The 27,712-nt window shown below is 39.6% G+C and overlaps 2 protein-coding genes across 2 annotated transcripts; both read right to left on the bottom strand.

Annotated features, from left to right (window-relative positions):
* Positions 1-754: 754 nt before the first annotated feature.
* LOC131577023 (cytochrome P450 2K1-like) lies at positions 755-9,285 on the bottom strand. The gene is made up of 9 exons (XM_058834320.1): positions 8,904-9,285; positions 6,804-6,966; positions 5,521-5,670; positions 4,871-5,031; positions 3,998-4,171; positions 3,229-3,370; positions 2,357-2,541; positions 2,131-2,272; positions 755-989 (listed from the first exon to the last, which is right to left on the bottom strand). The coding sequence occupies exons 1-9, from the start codon at positions 9,156-9,158 to the stop codon at positions 802-804; spliced, it is 1,560 nt and encodes a 519-aa protein (XP_058690303.1). The 5' UTR covers positions 9,159-9,285; the 3' UTR covers positions 755-801.
* Positions 9,286-12,874: 3,589 nt separating this feature from the next.
* Positions 12,875-26,213, bottom strand: RHAG (Rh associated glycoprotein). The gene is made up of 10 exons (XM_058834712.1): positions 26,007-26,213; positions 21,229-21,412; positions 19,379-19,529; positions 19,038-19,185; positions 18,136-18,302; positions 17,161-17,298; positions 16,813-16,934; positions 16,030-16,115; positions 15,093-15,166; positions 12,875-14,418 (listed from the first exon to the last, which is right to left on the bottom strand). The coding sequence occupies exons 1-10, from the start codon at positions 26,137-26,139 to the stop codon at positions 14,341-14,343; spliced, it is 1,281 nt and encodes a 426-aa protein (XP_058690695.1). The 5' UTR covers positions 26,140-26,213; the 3' UTR covers positions 12,875-14,340.
* Between the last annotated feature and the right edge of the window lie 1,499 nt (positions 26,214-27,712).

Genomic DNA, 27,712 nt, shown 5'->3' with positions numbered 1-27,712 from the left:
TGTTGGTTTTGCTAAGACTTGAGGCCTCTTCCAGAAGGTTCTCTCTTAATCTGTGTGCATGGAACTGTGACCAAGCTGTGTGATTTGACCTAGGAGCACCTGAAACTTCAATATCACAAACCTTGGCTTTAAGTAGGTAAGACATTTTCCCATGTGTGTATGCTTTTATTTACTGAGGTTATCCATTTAATGAATACTTGGTGAAAATCATAATGAGCTCTGCGTTCAGGTCAACTTGGCTTAAGGTTTTTCCACTAAGTACAGAACTGTGATTTCTTTGCATGGGGAAGTGAAAGGAGTAGGGAGAAGAGCCAAGGGAAGAAGCTGCACTGAGGCACTGGGACCATCAGGGTATTCAGCCCAGCTGACTGCCAAGGTCAAACAGCCCTTCTGTTCTGACAGCCTGAAGCTCTGAACATCCCACATTTATCTCTGTGTACATCCTAAGCACAGCTTTGTGGTTCTTGTGTCTTTTGGGAAAAACCTGGACTTGGTAGCATTTTTTGGGATATGTTTTCAACAAACACTCCATGAAAATGGCAGCAAGAATAAAAAAGCTGAAGGTCTGTATTATTTAGCCAAGATTAGATGATCTAAGAGATTAATCCATGAGCTATCAATTACTTCACACTTCTGGTCCATTTCTGCCCTCTCTCAATAACTAAAAAATAAAAGAACACCACTTTGGTTTAGAAGTACTAGAAACCTTAATTGAAATATGGATTGTTTTGGTCAAAGAATTAAGACAGATGTCATGGAAAAATGATTTAAACGTTTTAGAAACACAATGGCTTTAGAGCTCTAGGAACGTGGTACAGCACACATTTTGTAGGGTTTGGGGATGACATTAAATGAAATGGCAGGGCTGAGGTCCAGGTCTGAGTTGGAAACTCCAGGTGGAGGGTGGAAGTGGAACCTCTGCAGGAGACTGGTGAAGAAGAGGAAGAGCTCCATTTTGGCAAGAGTCTCCCCAGCACAGATCCTCCGCCCTGGAACAAAATGGAAAAGGACCACAAGAAAATCAGTGAGGGCTGCTTCAGTATTGGAAGAAAAAAAAGCCTGTTTTATCAGCTCTTGCTCTGAAAAAGTTCAGTGGGAATCCAGAACCTTTGAATGTTGTATCCTAGGTATGAATAAAGAACACAGTAGATTTTAAGTCTGTTGGGTACAAGTTCTCAGAGAGAGAGGAATTCTGATCTTAAGAGGTATCATACTAAAGCCAGCTGTTGATGGTTTTTATTTTCCTTTACCTAAATGCTCACATTTGGAGAGAAATGCATGGAAAAGTAGTCTGAATTCCTTAACTCCAGTTTTCAATAAAATCTGAATTTACTTCATTTTCACATTTTTCCTCTACTTGGCTCAATTTTTGGCTACCAAACCAACTGTTTTAGTCTACACTTTAGGTCTATTAGTTAACTCATAGGCAATTTTTTATACTAACATTTGTCAGCAAATTCCTTGAAGATGCTGTCCAGAGTGGGACTGAGAAGCAAGATGGAGGAGATATTCTATGGATATTCAAAAGTGCTGTAAATATAAGTTCTATCAAATCCAGTAGCTAGTAAACTGGTTTCTTCATAGCATGATGATTTAAGGCCAGAAATAATAAAAACCTGGACTACAAAAGTGCCATAAGTTCTCAAAACCCAAAATGATGTAGTGGATGGTGAGTATGACAAGAAGAAAATCTTATTGAAATATCATACAGAGTTGAAAATATACAAATAGAGTTGATTAAAAACTGGAGAGTGTTGTGGTTATGATAGATAAATTAGAGACTGGTGTATGAAAACATAAAGAGCAATTACAGAGCCTGCAAAGCAGGAGAAATGCCAGAGAAGGAGCAGAGTTGGAATCTCCCATGAATTTGGCAAATGGTGCAGATGTGTAAATTCAGGTGACTATCACACTCTTGGGAAGCCTCAAAAGGCAAGGCTTTTCTGTTCTTTGCTTTTACATGGAATGTGGGGGTTTCTATGGCAACTCCTTCTCGTTGTCATGCTAGATGAAATCTTGACCCGGGTGACACTTTTTGTGACTTTTTAAAAGGGATGTGGAAAAATGAAGCAGGAAATGCACAGAAACGTCTTTGCTGTGTGTTCTGTGTAAATGAAAAAGAGAAAGCACCTGCTGAAAAAGGCATGAAAGCGTCTCTCTTCACAAATTTCCCATTGGCGTCAAGGAAGTGCTCAGGGTAGAACATGTCTGGTTTCTCCCACTGTGACTGGTCTTTCAGGACTGAGGTCAGTAAAGGGATGATGTAGGTTCCCTGCATAATAGGACAGAGGAATGAATTCCCGAACCAATTCAGAAAGAAGAAATGCTAAAAGAGGCAATCCTGTAGGCATCTCACCTTGGGAATGAAATAGCCTTTGAGGGTGACATCTGCAGCAGTCTCATGAGGCAAATCCAGTGGCAGGATATTGGCAAACCTCTGAATTTCATGGATGACAGCATCTGTGTATGGCATCTGAGCTCGGTGCTCGATCCGTGGGGGGTTGGACCCTATCACTTGCTCTATCTCTTCTTGGACCTTTTCTGAAGAAAGAATCAGCTCTTAGATATAAGGACTCATTCACCCCTGAGAAACAGTGTGCTTTACTAATGTAAAGTATAATACATCTGGAGTAAAAACAATAAATTCTCAAAAAAATCCATTTTTCCTTTCAGAAATAATGGGAGGTGAGTGGGACTACAGTGTTTGATTCTTTATGAACAAGAAACCTAAAGACTTTTTTTCTGCCATCTCTTCTGTTTAAAGATCCATGTTCTGCCCAAGGGTTGTCTCAAAACCCCCACTTGTCTCTGAACAGCCCTGTACCAGCAGCTGGAATGGAGATTCAAGACAAAGGGCAATTCCATGAATCTTCTCAGGTGCCTAAAGCCTCAGTACAGTTCATTTAACATCTGCACAGGCATTTGGTTTATTGACAGTTTCTGAGGGAAACCTGGAACAAAACCATTGACTAACACAGGACAGTTCATTTCAAATTAATTAATGAGATTTCCCTAAGCAAAGGGCCTGGCCTGTATGAACTCTGTGTTCAGCTGCTGGATGACCAGTGTGACCCTCACTGGGACTGGACCACAGGGCACAGAGACAATAATTGGCTGGAAACTTCAGCTTTTTGTAACTTGGCCTGTTAACAGATAGGTTGATCCTCCAGGTTCCTGTTTGGTCCCTAATGCCCTGAGTGCAACAGTATCTATCATTAAACCACTTACTCTGGATTTCAGGGTACTTTAGCATCAGCAGAAAGCCCCAGTTTAGTGTGGTGGAAATTGTCTCAACACCAGCAGTAAACAAGTTGCTGACCAAGCTTAGCAAGTTGCCATTATGGAAATACCCATTGGTAGCGGATTTCTCCTGAAAAAAGTGGTTGAGATAAAAGGATGAAAACTCAAAGCTTTCCATGTGAAAATGAAATCTATGTAGATAAACATTTGCTAAGAAATAAATCCTACACTTCGAAAAAGTGTGAAAGACAAGGAAGAGCTTTGGGCTTGTGCCTGGAGGAGAGTGCTGACATATCTTTGTATTTACTGGGACCATCTGCAAAGGGAGCTGCCTTCCCCATGGGAAAAGAAACCCAGACATATCAGAGACCCCAAATAAGTCCCAGTAAAGCCCTAAAGCTGCCTAAAGGTAGTTATTCCATTCTGTAGTGCATTATGCTTTCAAAAGAGCCTGAAGAGATGGGACAACAGAGATAAAAAGATAAAGCAGGTAAAAAGACGCAACCTTGGTGAATATATTTTTGCAGTCTGAACAAAATAAATAAAGATAAATGTTCGCTAACTAAAAGAGGTTGTAACTTCAACAGCGCAAAGTATCTATCCAACTCTAATACTTTGTCTACCACTTTGTCATATGTATTTTCTCAAAGACATCTTCCTTAAAGAAATTCAGCTGTAATTGTAAGGACTGAAAGAAAATTGCAAATGTCTTCATAGAACCATAAAAGATGGAATCAGCAAGAAAATGATCAGTTACCTCCTGCTGTTTAACCAGGAAAGCATCAATAAAACTTCTTTGGTCATTTTTGTCCAGGTTTTTGAGGTGCTCTACAAAAGTAACTCGTACAAAAGCATGGAATTCATCTCTGTTTCGAAGGAGAGCCTTGTTAGCCCTTAGGAGGAATCCAAGGTATGGGAAGATATTGTATATCTACAAGAGTGGAAGTTGTTAGAGAGAGTTTATCAGCCAGAGCTTTGAAAACACTACAGGAAAAAGAATTAGAAACATTTGTCATTCTTTGCAGATACAAAGTCAAAAACTTAATTAATGTTTAATTAATTAATTAAATGATTAATTAATTAATGATTAATGTTTTTCTTTTTAGAACATGAGAAATGACTGGATGTAGTTGTGGTAGAAAATTCATCAAGGACCACTGAACAGATGTACACATTTTGCCCCGAATTACTATTTTTCAGGAGTAGTGTAGATTTCAGGCTCAAACAGCTTCAAGCTGCCACCAGGCACATGGAATGTTGGCCAGCAACTTTTTTTATTGCTTTATCCAGTTTTTCCATTAACATTACTTTTTTTTTCTTCTGCGAAACCTTGATAAACATAAATCAATCCAGGGTGTGGCAGCATTGCATGCAAGTATCCAAAGGTATTTTTCACTCACTAGGACTCTTCAAACCATATCTTAAATATGTTTATGAGAGACTGGGGGGCTTGATTGTTGACTTCATGATTCCCTCTGTCTCTCGAGGTTTTTTTGTCTGAGAAAGTGTTTTGTAAACCTATTATCTCTCAAAGTCTCTAATTTTCCTGTTTAAAAGAAGAAACTGATCACCAGTATTGCTATTTTCCCTTGGCATCCAGTGGAACAGCAACATAAACGTGAATCATTACCGTAACCAAAGGTTTCCCAGCAAGTCTCATGCTTTCATTGGTCAGATTTTGAAGTCTCACAAATCTGGAGTCTTTGTAGTCAAATCGTTTTCCAAGCAATATTGACACAATTATATTAGCAACTGCTGCATTAATTATTTTGCTGACATCAATGGGATTTCCTAGACAAGGAACAAGAGAATTGATTACATTGTAATACAGAGATGTAATTTGTAATGTATATATTCACTATTAAATATTGCTATTTATTTATTATGACTGATTACAATTATTGTTTATTATCCAAGAATCCATTGATTATTATCCAGTATCCATTGATTATTATCAGAATTCCATAGCAAGACACAAAAATGCCAGAGGAACCAAATTCATCAAATGGTCTGAACTTGAGAAAGCTCAAAAAGCTTTTGCATGCTTGGACAAAACCTTAGAGGTGGTGAGGCCCTGGCACAGGCTGCCCACAGAAGCTGTGGCTGCCCCATCCCTGGAAGTGTTCCAGGCCAGGCTGGACAGGGCTGGGAGCAACCTGGGATAGTGGAAGATGTCCCATGGCAGGAGGTGGAACTGGATGAGCTTTAAGGTCCCTTTGAACCCAAACAATTCTGTGATTCTGTGATACTATGGGTTCAAAGAATGAACCATCCACCCACCTTCCTGTGAGGCGATGGTGTCTGCCAGGTGCCCGTACTCCTCCACAATTCGATCCTCGATGGCCTTTTTGCCCATCCCAAAGTCTCGTAAGGCTGTGAGGGTAAATCTCCTCATCACCTTCCAGTTTTCACCATGAGCAAAAACAACCCCTGGGACCGAGAGAACATTTCAAGGTGGCAGAAGATTTTAAATAATTTTGTAGGCATAGAATGGAGCAGTTTAGTAGCAGTCACTTTTAAAACAAGTTAAATTGCATCCAGATCAGGAAAAATGCAACTGTGCCTTAAGTATTTTCAATCCTCAGCAATAGGTTTATTGCAAAAGCAAAGGATAAATATTTAAGGTTAATTTAATCAAATCTTAAGAAGTATATATATCCTCAAAGACACTTGTCACTGAAAGAAAGTAGACATTGGAAATTCAAATTCAAGCTGCTGGTCATCATAGTTTGGAAGTGGAATTGAACTGAGATCTCGGATGACTGCAGGAAAAAATAAGCAGGAAAAAATGTCTTAAAAAATTAGATAATGTCTTAAAACTTTCACCATAATTTTTTTTTTTCACTGAATTTGTTACATCATTTAACTGATAACCTCAACATTTTTTTTTAATCCAAATAAATAAAGTGAAAAGTAAACTTCTATGCAATAATATCATCAAAAGATTCAGCTGTTAAAATGTTCACAGAATTATTTCTGAATTTGTCCAAGGATCTTTGGAGATAAAAATATGAAATTCTTATGCTAAATTAGAATGATGTTTGCATGTGAAATTCTTATTTTGAAACCCAGCTCAGTAGACAGTATTATTCCCCTTTTAAAATAAATTCACTGTTCTCTATATGCTACATGCCATGTATTGTCATATTCTGAAATATTAAACATTAAAAACATTATTTTCCACTGAAATGATGAACAACAGTAGAATACTAATTTCAGAAAAGGTGTTTCTATGATAAGCCCAAAAACCCACAAGTCCAGAGCCATATCATGAGAGCTAGAAATGCTTCTCTGGCAAGGATGCCCTGTTCTAAATCCTGAAAGTGTGTCACCACCTACTATCTGTTGTTGTGGCTATTTTTAGAGTTGTGGTTGTTTTGTTGCCACTGTCAGGAGTTTCAAAGTTGAATAAATGTGTTGAAGTCAATGAAATTTCTCCCTACTTCCAATTCCTTTTTTGATCTCTGATCCAAAGTGTTGTCCCAGCTCTTGCTTTGTCTATAGAAAAGAAAAATAAATAAATGGGTAGGTCAAGTTGATAAAGAAGAATAAGACCAACTTACCATTTCCTTTGGTCAAATCTTCAAAGACTGGGATTTTGGGTCTCTCTGCAAATGCATCTGCCTGGTTTACGAGAGCTTCCTTCACTGTCTCATAGCCAGAAATCACTACAACTTTCCTGTGCCCCATCTGAACACTGAAGACTGGACCATATTTTTTGGACAGCTTTCAAGAGAAGAAAACAGTGATTTAAAACTTTTACAGCCTACAAAGAAATTCATCACCCTTTCCTGTCGTTCTATTAGGAACGGCGAGAATGAACGACACAGACTCTCTAAGGAGTTGATCAGGAGAATTATTCTCAGTTTATTACTTCAGGTCTTTTTTATAGAACAATATGTGGAAAGTACAGAAAAGAAACTCTTATTGGTTAGCAAACTACTACATCACCATCATTGGTCAGTGGGGCACACCACCCCCCGACCTTCTCTTGCCAGAAAACAAGGAACAGACAAACAGCACCTGCAAGGCTGTTTTCTGTCTCTGAGGATTGTTTTAAATCATCCTCCTTATGAATTCCTAGGCAGCTTTCTCAGGCAAGACTGAGAAAGCTGTGTGGCCTGCAGTTTCACATGCTCTCTGTTTCAGAGTTAGCATCCACACTTTCCAGTGCTGCTTATTTTCCAGTCCTGCCTCTGGGTTACTAACATGACAGATACTTCCCTGACTACAGGGAAAGACATTGATTTGAATGATGGGAATGTGCCAGACCTTGTGGTGGATGATGACTAAATGGCACAGTTGGGAGAAGAGTTCAGTTGTGTTAAACACAGCAGAAGTGTCAACAGCTGAAACCCCAAGTGAGCAAAGGATTGCACTGAGAGTTCTGTCTTCCCTCGGAAACCCTTGTAAATTCAATTTTTGACTCATATTTTCACACTTATCTGTATGCTGTATTGTTTCTTTTTGTGTACAGGCTACACCAAACCAACCTTCTCAAATGTTTGGTACCATTATTTTATAAAAAATAAATCAGTTTCTTTCTGGGACAGGATTTAGGATTAGATACATTCAAACTTTTTACACACGATTACATGCACCATGAATCTGTCTCAGAGACAATGTGAGTCCTTTTTAGCTGGTACAGGTAGATTTATTTTTATGTAACTCGGTGTTCCTGATTCTTCTGAAACTGGAGGGGGGGGTTTTGTGACTGCACTCATTTTCTAGTGGGTATGCAGAGACAAACAGAAGGCATCTATTTAGCATCAAGATGCAAGATGTTCAGCAAGTGGTAAGCAAGTACATTCAGCTGAAATAACATGAGCAGTGCCCCATCTTTGAGTTATGCTCAAGTCAGAGAACCAATATCCAGCATCAGCAGGGAATCACTGAATTACAGCAGACACACATTGGTTCTGTTGGCCTGAAAACAGATGGAACTTGATTTTGTCAACACGATTGGGCTGTGTCGGAGAGCTACAGTGACATTTGAGATATTGCATCTAAGCAGTCTTTTGATTTGAGGGTACAACATCCCTACAGGTTTGTTGGTGCAAATATCCCTATAAAAATCATCAAGCTGTGTAATTTTAATGTCTAAGCAAAAAATCCTCTAAGAAAGGAGCAGGTTCATAGAATTCTTCTGACTCAAAGTCAGCAAAGCCCTGCAATAGATAAGGTAAAGAATGCACTAGAAGAAAACTGAATGATTTATTACTTTGGCAATGGCTGGCCCTGAATATTAAGAGTATATAGTTATATCTTCAGCTTTTGGGGAAGGAGAGAAGAAAGGGAGATGAGAACATTGATAAATAGCTTAAGGCAAGATGCTGTAGTCACAGCTTCAGGTACAGGGTTACACCACATATCAAAATCATTCCTTATTCAGTTGCCTTTTTCTCAAAATTACCACAAAAATAAGATGGGCACTTTCTATTAATTTGAAAATTATTGAAGGCTGAAACCTGGAGGCATGGAGAAAATATTACAATAAAAAAGATATGCTGCATTCAACATTTTTCTGCTCAAATAACCATCTCCAGATCCCTTTCTAAAGGCTCATGCATGGATGCAATACACTGGGTGCCATAGGAGAAACTCTCTGACATCTTGGACTATGGGGCTTGGTTGGTAGGACCAATAGAAAAGAAAATGAGTACCTGTTGATAAGTCCTGTAGGGTCTCTTCAAGTCAAACAAAAGAAGGTTTCCAATTACAGGTAATGGTCTTGGACCTGGAGGAAAATTCTGTCTTTGGTTGCTCCAGAAACCTGCTGTTTTCAAAATGGAGAGAAAAGCCACAATCGACACTAAAACAATGGAAGTGCTGTTGTTCCAGAAACCTGCTGTTTTCAAAATGGATAGAAAAGCCAGGATGAACACAAAACCAATGGAAGTACTGCTGTTCCAGCCCATCTCTATTCAGCCAACTTTGCTTGAGAGGCTGTGTTAGTTCATACACCTCTTCCCCAGTGAAGGGTATGTTTTAATTGCAGTTGGTGTCTTGTTCTCTTCCTGTGTGCTTCCTAATGAATCCTCAGAGGGGTACAGGGCCAGATAAATGTTTGCTAAGCAGTGTGACTGGGTGAGAGTGTGGGTCACTGGGCAAGTGTGAAAGTCCAAGAACATGGGTAACTGCAGGTCATCAACCCGACATTTGCTATAACAGCCATAAATTCTGCATGCTGTCCAGGTTACTGATTAATCATGCTTTTGCCTTTAGCACAGATATCCTTGATACCCTTGAGAAATCAAAATTCTACTGCCCAGGGTATAGTGCACAGAGATTTATTTTTTTTAAAAAGTGTGATGTACGAATGCGAGACTCACAAGATGAGAGCAAATGAATCTGTTTGCTCCAAAGTTAAGACAGTACTTACACAGTGTCAGAATCTCTGTTCAGTTCTTCACACACAACCCAGTTGCAGGCCTCTAATAAATCCATCAGCCTGGCACTCTGTTATTTTTCTCAATGTTTGCAGGCTTCAAGGAAACAGGGTGCCTTTCCTATTTTCAGATTGTGTGTTATCTACTTTCTCCCATGCTTCCCAGGGCTTTTCAGGCCTGCTGTTTCCTCACAAAACTGTTTATGGGTGGCATAACTTTGATTCCATTGAATTCATTGGGAAATTTAAAGCCCAGAATCACAGAATTATTGAGGTTGGAGGGGATGCTGGGATTTGTCTGGTCCAATCCCCCTTTCAAACTGGGCAACCAAGAGCCACTTCTCCAGGCAGGTTTTGATTATCTCCAAGGACTTACAAACTTATATGCTCCTAAGCAGGGAGATTCCACATCAACCTGTGCCAGTGCTTAGTCACTTTCACAATATAAAAGTGTTTCCTAATGTTCAGAAGGAACCTCTTGTGTTTCAGTGTGTGCCCAGGGACCTTGGTCCTGGCACTGGGCACACAGTGAGAAGAGTTTGGCTCTGACTTATTTGATCCTTCCCCCAGGTGTTTTTACTGATAAGATCCCCCTGAGCCTTCTCTTCTCTAGGCTAAACTCCCACCTCTCTGTGATTGCTCATATAAGAGATGGCCCAATCACTCTGGCATCTTTGTGCTCCTTTGCTGGACTCTCTCCAGTCTGTCCATATCTCTTCGGTACTGGGGATCCCAGAACTGGATGCAGCACTGGGGAAAGATGTCCTTTTTTGGCTAAGGGGGCTGAGGTACAGCCTGACTCAGGGGTCTCAGAGTCCAAGAGAGTGAAGCCAAGGGGAAGACTGGACAGAAAAGTTGAGTCACAGCCCAAAGAACAGTGTTTGGAAGAGTTTTCTAGAAGAAATCTAGAACACTAAATTGCATGTGGCCAAAACTGATGGTTGTGTGAGGTGAAGTGCCTCAAGGCTGAGGCCCTTATCCTTCTCTCCCAAAAGTGTCACTGTCCCTGCGGAGACATGACCAGAGGCAGAGGAGGGAATGGAGGAATTCCCCAGGGAATGTGGCTGCAGTGACCTAGAGGAAAAGAGCCCTGGCATGTGGCTGGGAGATGGGGAGAGAGTCTTGAGCAAGTCTGGCTCACCCTGAGCCTGCTGCTGTCCCCAGGGGCTCTGTCTGAAGGAGAGACCAGGATGTCTCACCTACCTGGAAGGTGTCCTGGTAAAGTCCAGGGCCAGTGTCCAGCTGTGCTCCTTCTACTTCACCTTTCCCAAGTGGGTAAAAAGGCACTGAAAATGTGGAGTTTTCCACATATATCCGGAATTTAACTAAGTAACAAGGACCTGAGAGGAAGTTGAGAGGTGAACATTTTGCAGGGGGTTTGAAAAGAACAAAAAGAGCTCTCCTTTGGCAAGAGGAGACATATTTTGTTAATATATTTTGAGAAAAGGTTGATCCCAGTAAGAGAGAAAGAAGATATCCCCAAGAAATGTCAAACAAATACAGTTGGTCATCTGATCATTCAGTTAATGCATTTATTCAGCAACAGATTTGAGCACAAATATTAAAAGAAATTTTGTAAGCAAATGTTCAGCCAAAGGCTTTCAAATAAATTTTCTTTTCAGTAATGAAATACAAAGATACTGCCCTGACAGAGGTAGGAATAGAGAACTGTAAGACAGCCTTCAAAACTATGGTCACCCACTGGTATTCTGAAAAGGGGTGACAGTAAACTTGACCTTTAGTTAGTTTAAAGAAGATATCATGAACGTTTTTACTCATTAAAAAAAAAAAAAGAAATAACAAATAAAAAGACCAAACAAAAAACAAAAACCCCACACCCTCTTATTTAAGCTCTTTTAATTTAAAAACAAGTTAAAGTGAGAACAAAGGTAAGACAGAAAGAGCAGTTGTTGGAAGGGATAAAACATTGCCAGTCTTTTATGAGAAAGAAAAGAAATGTCGATGATTGTGAGCCTCAAATTTAAAATAGTTATACTTTAACTTTTGTTTACTTTTCAGTCCCATCCTTTAAGTTCATCCTCCACTCTGTGTCTTGTTTAACTCCTTACTTTCCTTTTCTGCCATTGTAAGGTTTCCTCAAAAGGGTTCTTAGTAAAGTATTTTAAGCTTCTGTCTTTTAAGTGTCCAGTCACATATCACATAGAAGTTTGAACTAATTATTAATGCAGCTCTGCTGATTCAAAGCTTTGATTAATTGGGAAATAACCAACCAAAGAAAATACCCTAAGCCAGAGAACCAAATGCCACTGGCATCTGCAATATGGAGATGAGCAATTAGGGCGCTTTGGAGAAACAAACTGTGTACTTCAAGGGCACAGTCACATGGAAAGAAAATAACATTTAAAGCTCTGATTAGACGAAGGGATTCATCTTCCTACTCAGTTTTTTGAGAGGACCTAAGGGACTGATTTCTCTGGGGGAGGAATATTCTGAAGAAGAAATTCAGGGACAATAACGAGTACTTAGAGGATGAAAGAATGGATTACTATAGAAAGATTATAAGGAGAACTAGAGAACAAAACAGTATAGTTCATTCTTTCCTTTTTGGATTTAAAAAAAAAAAAACCAACCAAAATGTTATTATTGAGGGCATCATTCACTAGGGAAAGTTTAGGTTAGATATTAGGAAAAAATTCTTCACTGGAAGAGTGGTTGAACATTGGAACAGGCTGCCCAGGGAAGCAGGGGATTCACCATCCCTGGAAGTGTTCAAGAAGTGAGTAGACATGGCATTGTCAATGTGGCTTACTGGCCATTATGAAAATCCATCCAAGGCTGGACTTGTGGATCTTGGAAGTATTTTCTGACCTTAAGGATTCTATAATTCAAAGATTTACTGCCAGTGGGTGGTGCTTCCTCGCTCAGGTACTCCTGTGTGGTCAGCACTCAAAACTAGTGAAATTACCTCATCCCCTTTAAGGTGGATGTAAGACCTTCTGAACTCCCAAGTAGGAATTTGAGGGGTGAAATTCATGTATTGAAGGTAAGATTTTTACAGGCTGTCCACAGACGGAATCTTTTTCTAGTACTTCAACACTTCATAAATTATGCACAAAATACTTTAAAAATCTTTACAAATGCGATATTTACATTGTTAAATACTTCCCCAGTTTTTACAAAAATGAATGTGTGACAGCTGAGGGAGGATAAAGGACATCTTACAGCCAACAAGGTAGAAGAGAATCAGTCATTGCACATCTGCAAAAGAGCTTATCTGAACTAAAGTGAGATACAACAAATGTATTTTTATTCATTGATAGAAATCTGACATATATAGCAGTATACAGCAGGTATAACATATGGGACAGCCCTGCCTAAAGACTTCAAGGAAAAATACATCAGCAGAAATGAAAATATATGTGCTATTTTATATGATAGGAGTTTTCCCCTGAAGTCTGATAAGTAAGACTTGAGATAAGATCCTAAAAAAAAAATAAAAAAGATTGAAAGTTCACCCACTTTGGCCTTTTATTCAGAGACATCAGCAGTAGCTTTCTGTGAATGATGGATTGAGGCACTGTGTTCCTGCTGTTTTATTTCCACTTCCCATCCATTGTCTCTCAGTGGATTATCCCATGCATGAAGGCACCTCATGGAGTTCCTCCAGCTACCTCAATTTTTTGTCTCTGAACTGAGCAGCCACTGTCATCACTTCTCCAATTAAGTTAATTTTTCTTAATTTAGCTTCAGTTTTCTTCATTTTGCTTTCACTTTCAGGAGAAAAAGTGGCGTCAGAGTCAGTGATTCCCCCACGGAAGTTCTCTGCCAAGCCTTCTGTAGGTTGAGCGCAGTTTCTTTCCAATCAGTTCCAAAGAATTCATATTTTTCTGGGGCTGGCATAAGTTCAGGTTGTATTTCTTGACATTAACACTGCTACAAACCACTTATTACTGTTGAATAAATAGAGTAAGACCTATTATGCAATCACTTGGTTTTCATAGCTCCTACTGAGCTCCTTTATTATGTCCTTGAAACTAACTAAATCTATGACAATAAATAAATCTATGACAATAATGAATTTTTTTACAATTTCACTTTCTTTTCCCTTTCAATAAACATATTAACAATGACTCTTGATATTCATATTGCCTTATCAATCACTGTATTTTGTGCTTTGTCATAAGAATTATTTCAACATTTTGCTTCCTGTCATAATCAAACTTCAAAATACAGCACATTTTCTCCTCCATTGGTTGTCCAAAGAGGACAACACACTTCCTTAAAAAGTTAAGCTGCGATCCTCTGGTGAAAAGTTTGTTTGAATCCATATAAAAAAAATATCAATTAATTTCTTCTTGATTACCCCTATGCAGTTGAAGGATGTAACTCAGAAATCTCACAATTAAATATATCCTGTAATAATCTTGAAACCCAAAGTTTATTACAACAGCTATATTGCTGTCAGTGACAAAAAAAGATAAAATATAGATAATTTTAAAGAGCAGTTTGTGGTGCCTTTTTCTGATGAACAGATATATTAGAAGGACCTAATTTATACACCTGAGCTTGGCATAAAGACTAAGTAATCTAAAATCAAGCTTGCTTTCTTCTAAAAAAATATAGCTATCTTCAGCCTTTTCTCAAAAACCTGGTGTGGTTGGGACAATACTTGGATGTTGTTTCATTGTTTCTTATCATTAGAAACAAAAAAAGAGCATCATCAGGACAAACATTGCAGATTAGTTATTTTTCTACATGGCAGCTTCAAATCTGCTGTGCTCATCACGGTGGCTGGAGTGAATTTCGGGTACAGTCTCCTCCTCTGGAACCTGCCATGAAGAACAAAGAAGAGCTCATTTAAGGATATATAGATTTGCTTTTGCCATAAAAGAAGACTAAAATGTACAGAGAATGTATATATTATATGTCTTTTTATTAACATTGACATAGCCGGACATGAACCCTCAATTCTGGATACTGAGGGACGAACTCAGGGTTTTCTTCATAGAAGGAGTTTAATTCGTAAAAAAATAAATTAAAAAAAAACCTATTAAAATTTTCTTTAACTTCACATTTTATTTGCAAGAAATGTATATTGCATATTATTTCTTGCCTTGCTTTTTGGGCTTGTCCTGTCATAAAGGATAAAGTTCAGATTGCTTAAATTAAGAATACGTCATCAATCTCTGATAAGGAAGAGGGTACCTAACACAGTGAGTTTGTAAGAGAGAGATAAAGGCCCTCACTGTCATATCAATTTGTCTCTATTTCTGCTTTTTGTTCAAGGTCTGTCTAATGAAAAAGGCATGATTACCTAAGAAGTCCAAAAATTATTGTGAAGGTGCCCTTGATAAATTCACAGCCTGAAGTAGAGCAGCATTTTTTAATTTTGAAGAGGCAGCCTTTTTGACTCACGTGTGCAAACCACAAAGCCCAGGAGAGCAGGGCTGTGGTGTCTGTGCCTCCTCCAACATAATGAAAATTATAGCAGGTTGTGTCTTACCTCCCAATAAGCAGAGTCATCAAAGCAGTTCTGGTCAGATACTTGTCCCAGGAAGGGCAGCTTTAGAATAGCACCTGCAGAAAAACCAGCACTAAAGGTTTAAAAAATGAAGAAAATGACCAAATAAATGTCCCTCAGATGTGCCCTAGGCAGCCAGCTAAGTTTTCTGACTGATTTCCTCATCTATAGAAATGCCCAACCATCCTGGGACATCAGGTTAATGATTCTGAGATGTGATGTAGATTTCTTTATACAAATATAAATAAGAGTTGTTTTTTTTTTTAATTGACCATATTTCAGACCAAAGTTTTCTATTTCAGCCTGATTTTTTTTTTTGGTTTTTTTTTTTTGTTTAGAAGTATTCACAAACACATGGCAGTGTGTGACACCTCATTGAATATGTCTTGATCTCAAACTAGTTTCTGTTCAGAATTTGAAGTGTCAGAATGTAGAGAAGAATTCCTTCCAGAACAACACCTTATTATTCCTGTAGAAATAAAACTCAGTATCTTTGGAGCACATATTTAGTAAGATACATAGAATCAAAGAATCATAGAAATGTTTAGGTTGGAAAAACTTCCAACATCATCATGTGCAATCCTAGACTAAACACCATCTTGTCAATCAGACCAGATCCCCGGTGTCACATCCAGTCTCTCCTTGGACACCTCCAGCAACGGGGACTCCACCATCTCCCAGGGAAGCTCCTTCCAATGCCTGACCACCCTTTCAGTGAAAAAATTCTTCCTGAGAAACCTGAACTTCATTTGAAGACAAAAACAATGGAAAACTGCTTTTCCGTATTCGAGTTTCTGGCATCGGGACCCATTATTTCGATTTTGTATTATTTATGCAAAACTGTTGATACATTTAAGTTCTCCATGGAGGAGCCTCTAAATTCACATGCGTTGTTAGTCACTACAAGCATCACACTGACCTGTGAGTGCTCCTCCCACCATTGCAATTGCCAGTGTACTTCCCAGGGCAGCAGTCTGGATGGAAGGAGTAGGCAGGGGGCCCTCACTGAAAAAGATAGAAAACAAAACCATTGCCTATCAAAAAATAGTTACACTTTGAGACTGATAAACAGTCTTACAACATTGTGCTTGCTGCATGCTGGACAAGGTGACTCATAGGAATATATCCTAGGATCTTTGTGGTTGGCAAAGATCTTCAAGAGCATCGAGTCTAACAAATCCTGCCATTGTTGGGCAAGAAGGAACTCATGACTTTAATTTAGCTTTGTTTTAGGCTACAGATGAAAACATGCTCTTTGAGAGGCTACTAATGTCCTGTAAGCCATTAGAGAATACTCTCTTTTGTCAAAAAGACCAGCATTTCATCTTTTTGGAGTCTTATGAGAGAGTGAAAAAACCTCGTTTTTCTTTTTTTTTTCTTTTTAAATCTTACAAATACCAGCAGTGTAATTGTAGAGTCATAATAAAAATTGTTCTGTTTGAATGGTTCAGGGTGCTGTTTATTTATGATGTTTTAATTAATTTCTTTTTATTTGAGCTTTTAATCTGTAACAAGCTTGGCATTTTAACAGTTTGTTAAAGGCAGGAGATCAAGAAGACCCAAATTAAATGAGAATTACAATGCCTGACATCAATGATGCATTTCTGAAAAAAATTTATAATTAGATCCAAAAAAGGTAGCAAATTAGAATAGACCTCCAAAAATAAAAAAATCTTCTTTCTCTCTTCTCCCTTTAACTCACCTCGTTTTCCTTTTTATTGCCGTTACGATGATGCCAGCAACACCCCCCAGAATTCCAGGTAAACCATGTAAGTTATGAACTCCACAAGTGTCTTGAATTTTCAGCTTGGATGCCATCACAGGCTGAAATGAGTGGAAATAGGAAGTTTATAGTGAGTTTATAGCTTTCCATGATCTCTAGATGGATATGCAAAAGAAAAAGCCAAAGTACAAGAATCAAATAATTATTAAAAGTCACCATTACCTGGAATTTACTGTATCTATCCTCCCTTTGTAGCAAACCAAGGGAGCTCCAGGAAAGCCAAAGAGAAATGAAAAATGGGAGCAGAGCTGGATCCCCAATACTTACAGTCAGGAACTGGAATCCAAGGACAGAGACAATTCCAGCAATGACCCCGATGACCATGGCAGAAAAAGGGTGGATTTCCAGGTCAGCACAGGTACCCACTGCTACTCCTCCTGCCAGGGTGGCATTTTGAATGAGAACCTGCAGAGGGGACACAGAGCGAGGCAGGGGTGGCACATGAGGAGCAGAGGCTTGTTTTAGGGATGAGTGTCTCTGAAGGCTCTCCTGCACATGCTGGGCTCAGACAAATAACTGCAGCTGCTGGAAAGGAGTGGGTGAAAACAGAGCTGGATTTTAGGGCAAGGGGAGAGAAGCTGGTTTGGTTTTGTCTGTTGTGCAGTTGCATTGAGATTTCCAGGGAATGGGTCATTTCCTTGATAGCCCTATTTTGCTGTTGTAATAAGGTAACTCAAGTAGGAACATTTTTGGAATAAGATCCAAAAGTCCACCTGGACACTGGACTAATGTCTCAAAGGTCCAGCAGGATCTGTGGACAAGAGAGAATCATCACAGAGCCATTAAGGCTGGAAGATTAATAAATCCAACCATCAAAGCAGTACAACCACCATTTCCCCAGTCTACTACACTGCTTTCCAACCCTTTCTGTGAAGAAATTTCTCCTAATATCCAGTCTAAACCTGCCCTGATGCAACATGAGGCTGTTTTCTCTCATGCTGTCACTTGGTATTTGAAGAAGAGACTAAGCCCCACCTGGTTTCACCTTTCTTTTTCAGGGAGTTGGAGAAAGTGAGAAAATAAGTGAGCCTCATTTTCTCCAGACTGAGTCTCCCCCATCTCCCTCAGCTGCTTCTCATCACACTTCATAGGTTTTACAAGTACAATAGCTCTAATTCTGGCTGTAGTATGGGGAAAGGCTCCAGATTGCCTGGACAGATAGATGGACACTGGGAATCTGCCTACTCATCCTTATTAGAGAGGGTTGACTCGATTTGACAAGGATTGTGACGTGATTCTTACCATACTGAGTTTGCCTCTTTTATCCACCAAGCTGGAGAGGGCGAATGTTACGATGGTGCAGGCTGCCAAGGAGTAGTAAGTGTTGATAATGGCTGTTGCCTGGGCTTTTGGGCTGGTTGCAATGGCAGAGTTAAAACTGGGCCAAAAAAGCCAAAGGAACAGGGTACCTGGATGAATAGAAGTCAAAACAAAGAAAAGCTATTTAGTCACAAGGGCCAATACAACAGAGTGAGCTATAAGAAATGAGGACAATGATTAATGAGAAGCATGGAATAGCCAAAATTCTGGAAGAAACAATAGAATATGCAGAAATTTTTTACACTGGCAGCTGGGATTTTGATGCATGGCCTCTTGTCAAATCTTCCTGGAAGGCTTTAATGGCCCCTTGCCCTGTTCCACTCACTGTCAGAGCTCACCACTGTTGTGAAACCCCAGCCAGAACAGGAGGCATAGGCAACACAATTCACATGCAAATCCTTTATCATCTATCAATACAACTGAAAGTTTTAGCTGGTGAATTGGTCTATGAACAGTTCTCATGGACAGACAGATATATTGTTTCTGACATTCATTAGCATATGATAGGCACAACTCAATCCTTTTAATTATGGACATTAGTTTTGGAAATACTGCTGAAAAGCACAAGACTTAACAGAAAGGAGGTCACCACTAATGTACTGTGAAAACACATATCTAATTTCATCTTGCCATCCTTGGAAGCAAGGAAAAACTCTAAAAGTATGTGTGCCACTGAAAATATGGTGCATGGATGAGACTAAAAGGAATTTGCCTCCAGAAGTGTACTTAGGAAAATGAATGTAGCATAATAATAGGTAATCAGGAAAAAATAGAGATGGAAGAGGGATGAACAGCTGGTCAGCTCTCAATATTTCTTCACTTACCAATCATGGCAAACAGGTCTGAGTGATAGGTGGATTCATCATTTTCATGTTTGTTTGTCAGACCAGGACGGTACAAGACGAAAGCTGCAGCCAAACCAAAATAAGCTCCAAAAGCATGGATAGTCATCGAAGCTCCAACATCTGTGGCCTGTAATAGGGACGCAAAATAATGCCACAGATTTTATACAGCATAAAGACAAGGGTCTGATGAACAAGAAGTCTGGAGGACTGAATGGTTTAATTCTGTGGTAGAACCAGAGCCTAGCATAAGCAAACTGGAAGTATCACCAAATGAAAGCATTTGTTATAAAGAGAAAACAATGACAGCTAAATAGTTGTACCTTGAATACTCCGGTAACTAGGTGTTCATTGCATGCAAAGATGGTGATCTCCAGAAGAGTCAGGATCAGCATCTGGATGGGACTTGTTTTCCCCAGGAGCGCTCCAAACGAAATCAAAGCAGTTGCTGTACTGAAGTCTGCATTTATCATGCTGAAGAAAAAAAAAAAAACAACAAAAAACCCCAAAACACATAAAAAAATTAGTTTAAAAGCTCTAATATCAAACATGCCATTAAAATGATATCATAAAAATTATAGAGCTTTAAGTCTTCAGATACAAAATTATCAAGCTCATCTTCATGGATAAAAATTAAATCAAACCTTTCCAGGTGGATCTTGTAAGGATCTTACCAGCTAGTGAAGAGGGTTTCCTCCTGCTTATACCATATATGTCCTTAGCTGGTTGAAATGATGATGAAAAGGCAGATGACAAGTATATTGGGATATGCTGGGATGTCATGGAATCACAAAATAATTTAGATTGGGAAAGGTCTCTGAGACCACTGAGTCCAACTTTTCACCCAGCACTGCCAAGTCCACCACTAAACCATGTCCTTCAGTACCACATCTGCAGGTTTTTTGAAACATTTCCAGGGATGGTCACTCTGCAGCTTCCCTGGGCAGCCTGTTCCAATGCCTGAACACCCTTTCTGTGGAGAGATTTTTCCTGATATCCAACTAAATCTCATTTGGTGTGACTGCCTCTTGTCCCTTCAAGCCATTTCTTCTTGTCCTGTTCTTCTGTCCCTGTTCCCTGGGAGCAGAACCTGACCTCACCCGGCTGTCCCCTCCTGTCAGGGAGTTGTGCAGAGCCAGAAGGTCCCTCCTGAGCCTCCTTTTCTCCAGGCTGAGCTCCCTCAGCTCCCTCAGCTGCTCCTCATCAGAGCTGTGCTCCAGACCCTTCCCCAGCTCCTTTGTCCTTCTCTGGTCGTACTCCAGCCCCTCAATTTCCAGTCCCAACAACCAGCTAGGTTTCAAAGATGACAGTGAGGTCTTTGGTCAGGTGGTTTATGTAACCCTGGGAGCCTTCCACACCTGTCTGTCTCTTTGCATCATCTTTGCATGAACTGTCAGGCAGGACCAGTGTTAATATGTTTTGGGGATTGGACAAGGTAAATAAAACCAGAAATTGATCTAAAACTTAGAGTAGAGAGGCACTAACCCATGGGCCCCTCTAAAAATGCCTGCCTGTAAGCATTAAGGAGCTACTTGCATCATTCCTGCTTTCCCCTAAGTAATGTTTGGATGCTGTTCATTTCAAAATTGTTTACAAATTGTCTCAGAAAACAGAACTGCAGGTGTGGAAAACACTCTGAGACCTTGGAACTGCAGGGCAGGTGAATAGGAGGGGCATTAAATGTGCTTTGAGATGTTGCCCATGAGGTCTCCTATTCTGTGATCGGTGTTCAGACCCTGCTGGAGTATGATGCTCATGAAAATCCTTCCTTGAGTAGTAAGAGAAAACCTCATGTGCATAGACATGCTGCTCCAGCCTTTCTTCTGTGACCCCTTGTGTCATGGAAAGACAGATTCTTCCATACCTGCTGGATCCAGGATGCGTGCTGTGCTACTGCTGGAAATCTTCCAGCTTCCACAGCTTCAGAGATTCAGAGCAACCTCTCAACAGGACCCACACCTCCCACACATAATGTAGCACCTCAAATTTCTTCACAATCTTTGGTTACCTTGGCCCAGTGCACCAGGAGTGGCCCCCTCAGAGGTGAAGGGAAGAAGGATGTGGAGAGGTGGACAGTAAAGCTTAATAAATTTAGGACCCCTTAGATATGGTTTATGGCTTCTCCTGATACCTTTAGAGATAGAAATACCAATTTTTGTAAATTCACATATACCTTTTGATGTTAATAGGAATTTTCCCTTCTTTCATGTGCCAAAATCCTTGCATAAGAATTCCCCACTGGAGACCGAAGGCAGCAATGAGCATGTTGAAACCAACACTGCTGAATCCATATTTCTTCAGAAAGGTCATCAGGAAACCAAATCCAACAAATATCATCACATGGACATCTTGAAAGTCTGAAAGGGAAACATGTCTATGTAGAGACTGTGAAGAGTGACTGTGAAGGGTGACAAGCCAGGGACAAAGGCAGCTTGAGTAGAGTTCCAAACTCCAGTCATGCATGTGATCCATTCTTCCCACTTCATGACCAGACTGCCTGCTGAAAACTGAACATCTGAAAATGCCACACCTGATTATTGACTATATTGATGCCTATGTCATTATGGAAAGCCACTGGATCTCTATAGTTGCAAATTTACTTGTGTCTGGCACTGTCCTCTCTTTCTCTCTCTGGAGAGATCAGAGAGAGAAAGAGTTCTGTTCTCTCTGGAACATCATCACAGCTTCATGTCCTTACAGAACATTTATGTTCCCTTTCCAATAAAGGTGGTCAGAGCCAGTGTGTTCTGACTAACTCCAAAATTGTATATGGGATTTGTTTGGGTGAGTGCGAGGTGTCCCAGTGCAAAGGAATGCTTGGGATCCCTAAAAATTACTGTCCAAGACATTGATCTTTTTGCATGAATAAAAAAAAAAATTCATTTTAAGGCAAACTTTAAATTTAACAATTGATATAGTTAATCTACAATACAATTAGTCTTCATTCAAATATTTGGTTGGTTTTGAAATATGAATTTTCTTAAAATATGTATGGTTAGCTATTTTTTCTACTTTTTAAAGTTATTACTTAAATTTTCTTTTTTTGTGCTTTTGATACAGAGTCATCACCACAACAGGGATACTTTTTATTTTAAAATGTTTTTTTTTTTTTTACTTTTAAGCTTTATGTGATTTAATTAACTCTAAACCAGACAGGTTTGAGTCCTGTAATTACAACTTTTTGTCTGATTTTACTGTTAATAAGAACCTCCAGTACAGAGAGATCGTTTTTAAAACTTTTTTTTCTTTGCTCTTGCATGCCAGTAAGCTTGAAAAACTTGAGCTTGTTAGTATAACATTTGTCTTGAAGTTGCAATTCCCGTTACCTGAACCATCCCTCAGTTTTGCATTACCAGGCTTAGCCAAAAGAGGGCCCAGAAGTATAAGAAGTTACTGGGGATTCCTAATAAACTCTTATATTTGCAGTGTCATATTCCTGCCCTAGCACACAGTAATACAGTAATGCAGAAATCTGCAGCAAGAGCCTTTACTTTGCATTTGAAAAACAGCATCGTTGGCTGGCTTGGGATTAGAGGATAAACTTTAATGTCCCTTCCAACCCCGACTATTCTATGATTCTATAGAAATGCAGGCGGCTCACAAACATCTCCAGCCCTTTTTCTTGTCTCTCAGGCTGGACATTTTAAAGCTGTCTGGACTTATTCACACAAATGGTTTAAAGTCCTGGTTAAAACTTGGTTAATTCGTGGGTGTTGAGGACAAATTCCTTTTAGTTTAGCATGTACCTTGAACTTTAACTATCTCTCATGCATGATTTTAAAGAAGAGTAGGTCTGGAGTGATTAAATGATGAAGAAAACAGCATGATTTGAACGGAACTGTTTTAGTAACTAGTTGTGTTTGATAAAGTGTAGCACTTCTGTGAGAGAGGAAAGTAAAGATTGGGACAAACACTCCAGCAGATCCTGGACAAAGCCACTTCACAGATTTCTGCAAGGCTGGCCAAGACCAGCATATTAACTCCACTGCAAGGTGGTCAGTCTCAACACAAAGATGTTTGTGAATACTCTAAAGCTGATCTTGCTCAGCCTAAAGTTGTAAACCATAGAACCCTGAACAAGAGGGATGCATAAGTTTCCCTAGGCCATGAGTCATGGATACTCACAGGACAATGAAGGATGCCAAAAAATACAGGATTACGAAAGAAATCCTCCTGTAGTGCTCTAAGAGCCATCACACCCCCTTGTTCTCCCATTCCAGTGGCACAACACACCTGAAGTTGTCCATCCAATTTGCCATGTCTACTTGTATCCACCAGAGACAGATATAATGCAAAGCTACGCTTTGGGAATGATCTCAGCTGAGCCCTCCTTACCTGAGTGCAAAGCTATGCTGATCCTCCACTATTATTTTCATTTTTCTTCTGTCCAAAACCACTGAAACAGCTTTCATTCATGGTGCTAAGGTGTCTAAGGCATTCAAAATCAAGCCTTGTACTGCAGTCCTGAGAGTATAAATTACCTCCTGGATGAAAAAACTAAATCTCAGCTACAGATGGGTTAACATCCTGAGGCATAGCATGGGAAGCAGTTTGAAGCCATCATTTTGGGGACTCAAGGGAAGTTCTGGCTCAAGATTTTTCCTAATACACCTATACAACCATAGTATTAAATTTCTGCCAAGTCCACAGGCAAACTGCACTTTTGTTTGCACTTTGTACCGGTGTAAATTTGAGAGTAAGGGGTCCTAAAAGTGAAAATACAGGTATTGCAAACATCTGCTTTTATTCCCATTCTTTATTGGGAATGACCTCTGTGAGGTCAGCATCTGAAAATTGAACATGACATTGGTGGTGTTTGCTTGGTTTATGTTTCTACTGGTAATCTGAACAGCCTGGCCAAAATAAATACATGTTCTTCTCTCCTAAAACACTGCTCCCACCTTAAAAATAGTCCTTTATCCAAGCTATGCCTAAAGCCATGCCTGGCAGAAGGTCAAGGGCCCAGTTTGCATGAGCTGAAGCCATTTCAGAGGGCTGCTCACAGGTCAATAGTGAGGACAGCCAAGGGACAAGTGTGCAGGAATAACACAGTCATACACTGCCTGTGTAGAGAGGCATGGGAGACTGCAGGAAATTCCTCCCATACTTTTTAGACTCTGATATTAATAAAGAAATAAGCATAGGTGATCTCTGACTGGGTAGGTTACATTTAAAGACCTATATTGTAGTGTTAGTACAATTACCTGTGCTGTCAAATTATTCATGTGAGTTTTGGCATAACTTTTGCCTAGGCCAACAATCACCTCCTGGGTGACAGTGGATCAAGAGTAATTCCCAATACACTGTCTAGATACTGCTACCTAATTTAGGAACTTGGATGCTTCAATGCATTTGGGATAGTTTAATATGACACCAGCTAAGAGAGCTGCATTTGTTCAGCTTGGAGAAGAGAAGGCTCTGGAGACACCTTAAAACACTTTCTAGTACTTAAAGGGGGCTTATTAAAAAGTGGGAGAGTGACTTCTTAAGTTGGAAGATAGTGACAGGACAAAAAGCAACAGTTTAAATTAAAAGAGGAGAGATTTACATTGGGTATTATGAAGAAATTGTTCCCTGTAAGGGTGGTGAGGCCCTGGCACAGGGTGCCCAGAGAAGCTGTGGTTGCCCCATCGCTGAGACTGTTCAAGGCCAGGCTGGACAGGGCTTGGAGCAACCTGGGACAGTGGGAGGTTTCCCTGTCCATGGCAGTGGGGTGGGGTGAGATGATCTTTAAGGTCCCTTCCAACCCAAACTTTCCTTTGGCTCTATGAACATCACTGACATGGCCAAACTGTGTGACAGAGAGTGGGCTCTGGCACAGCACAGGTTACCATATCTCAGGGATTCTGCCACATCTCAGTGGAGCTAACCTAAATGGGAGTAATCAGCCCCTGATGTCCATCAGCTGACTTTCATCTGAAGCTGAATAATGCCTTCACTCGCTGTTCTCTGACCCAGACAATGCTCTCTGTGAGAATACACAACACAAAGCTACTCCAGCCTGAGATCACATGTAACATCCACTGAGGGACAGAATGAGAGAAAAGAGGGATGCATTCAAAATGACACAGGCGCTACCTGCAGGCAGGGAATTCTGTACTCTATGATCCTTATCAAGCACATTGAAATCAGGGATTCATCGAGGCCTCAGAGCCAGAAAACAGAACAACAAACCTTCAATTCTGCCAGGAAAACACAGTTGGTAGCTCTGCAAACTTTGTTTTCTATTTATTCACAATAGTCTTATCTTTGCATAAGATAAGGAGGGGGTGAGAGTAGTAACTACTTCTGAGGCCAAGAGCTTTTTCTGGTCTTCACCAAGTATTTGCAGAGAAACAAATCAACATTTTCATGAAACATTTTCAGGCTAAACCATTGCTGCCTGATGGAGCCACTACTTTGGAAGATAGCAGGGGTTTATCTACCTTGTCACCAAAACTATGGCCCTTTTTGGAGTCCAGCTTTCATAAACATTTTATAACAATAATGCATATGCAGCTCAATTTCCATGTTCTCATAATACACCTTTTCCAAACCTGGATGGTAGTAATGAAATGTTCTAATCATTTAAATTATTTAATACAGTAATCAGGATAGAAGGTCTGGCAAGAAACACCCCCATCTCTCTCTGGAAAATGCTGGATCTTTCAGAGTAATACACAGTTCTCCAAGTCTTAACCCGATGTACAAACACTACAACTATTTCCCAGGCTCTTCTCTCCCAGAACAGTAAACTTCTTAGCAGCGAGGTACTTGCAGAATTTTATATGTGCTCAATTTGGATTTGTCTTTGAAGCCTGCTGCTTTCACACCTCAGAAAAATGTGTTTGCCCCAAAACACAACTTTCTTTTCCAGCTTAATCAGTAGGTCTCATAGGTTATTCAGAAATCTTGCTTATGATCAGTTTAAAGAAATTTCAGCTTGTATAAATCTTAGGCAGAAATACTTACGTGGGTATAACTCCGTAACAGGCTTTTTATCATATTCCACAAATATCCCATACAAAACAATGACAATCACTTCCAGAAGAAGCGCCAGGATGGAGAACTTGAACTTCATGTTGGTGTCAAAGTCTGGAGGCATTGCTGGAGAGCAGCTGGCTGTGAGAGCTTGATAGTGGGTGTTTGCCCTCACAGGAGCCGACTAATTCCGTGGATCTGGGTGATATAGCAAAAAAAAAGAAACAGAGACGTGAACACACCGTCACACCCACTATGGGAGGGAAAAAGTACAGGTCAATATAGTGATTTCCATTTCCCAGGGTACTTCTGTGTGTGAAATGCTGCCTTGCATGTGGGTTTGTGTTTTTTTCTTCCAGTTTGTAATACAAACCAGCTCCTTCAGCCACAGTTGTACTTCTCACTGACTATATGTCTTTTAGAAAGGAAGTAGTCTTCAAGAAAATCTCACAGAGCCTGACTTACTGCATGAAGAAAGGAACAGTGACTCTCAATTGTGTTTCCTGTAGTCAATAATATTTACAAGTTGTTGCTCTGCTTCCAAAAATTAAATAATTTTGCATTACAAATAAAACATGGAAAATCACCTCTCTTCCTATAAGCTGTGATAAGCAAAGAGAATCTCTTTCAACAACTTAAAGTTTTTGTTTCTTTTTTTAATTTCACAGTGGAGTACTCTTTCTCAGAGCACAAATTCTCATTGTAAACTTTTTTATTTAAAAAAGAAATTATTTCCTTTTTTATTTAAAAAGGAAATTATTGTAGTTCTTTATATGTAAAAATGATATTCACAGTTGCTAAAAAGAAAAGCTGTAATTACTAAAGAGAGGAATTTGAAGAGAATATCTCCATTTTTCATTTTGAATGATTGTTTTTTTTTTAATATTCCTCTTAGCTCAGACAATGGAAATACGTCAGTGATGAAATCTGTTATATGTTTTAAAAAGCTTGGTTTGCAAACCTTCTCACAAATGGAGGAGTAACTTAAATTTCACTTAGTTTACTGTTCAATGATCTCTTGCTCTTGAAAGTCACATTGCTTGTCAAAATTTGTCTTGAATCCTCAAAGTTTTGTTGATAAAGTATTGCATCAATGTGAACAAATTCATCTTTGTTAATCCAGTTGTCAGGAAACAGGGCAAAATTTACACCAGGAGCTTTTATTTAATGAAAAATTGTATCTATTGAAAAGAAGGATGATATTGTAGTAAGTGACTAATTGGTGATGAAGAAGTAGTGCCAGGGTATGGCAATAAAATGCTGTGTCAGTCCTTGGGTACAAAAACCATCTTAATACAGAGATGCTGGGAGATGATGCTAAATTGGGCTGCTGTCCTGGTGAGATACTGCTGGAAAACTGCTCACATGCTGTGACATTTAAAAAAATCATTATTCATTCTGGTGTACAGGGCAGTGCCATGACTTATTTTCTGTTCCTAAGCCCAGTTACCAATTCTTTAATATAAAGGTAGAATTAAACCATTATTCAAACTAAGTTTGAAATTATCACAGCTTTTTCTCCCTAAAAATGAGTCTGTGTACTTGGAAGGGAAACCAGAGTATTTAGCAAGAAAATGCTTGTCTCTCACATAATCAAGCCTGCAAATGGCAAAGCTAAAATAAGCACATATGTGTTTTTTTTTTCCTTCATAGCATCTGTATTTCATTTGAGCAGCTGAAAGAGAGGAAACAGAGCT

The sequence above is a fragment of the Poecile atricapillus genome, chromosome 3 (assembly GCF_030490865.1).
Source record: "Poecile atricapillus isolate bPoeAtr1 chromosome 3, bPoeAtr1.hap1, whole genome shotgun sequence".
Lineage (NCBI taxonomy): Eukaryota > Metazoa > Chordata > Aves > Passeriformes > Paridae > Poecile > Poecile atricapillus.
Note: the sequence above shows the minus strand (reverse complement) of the source record. Positions and strands in the feature narration are given on the sequence as shown.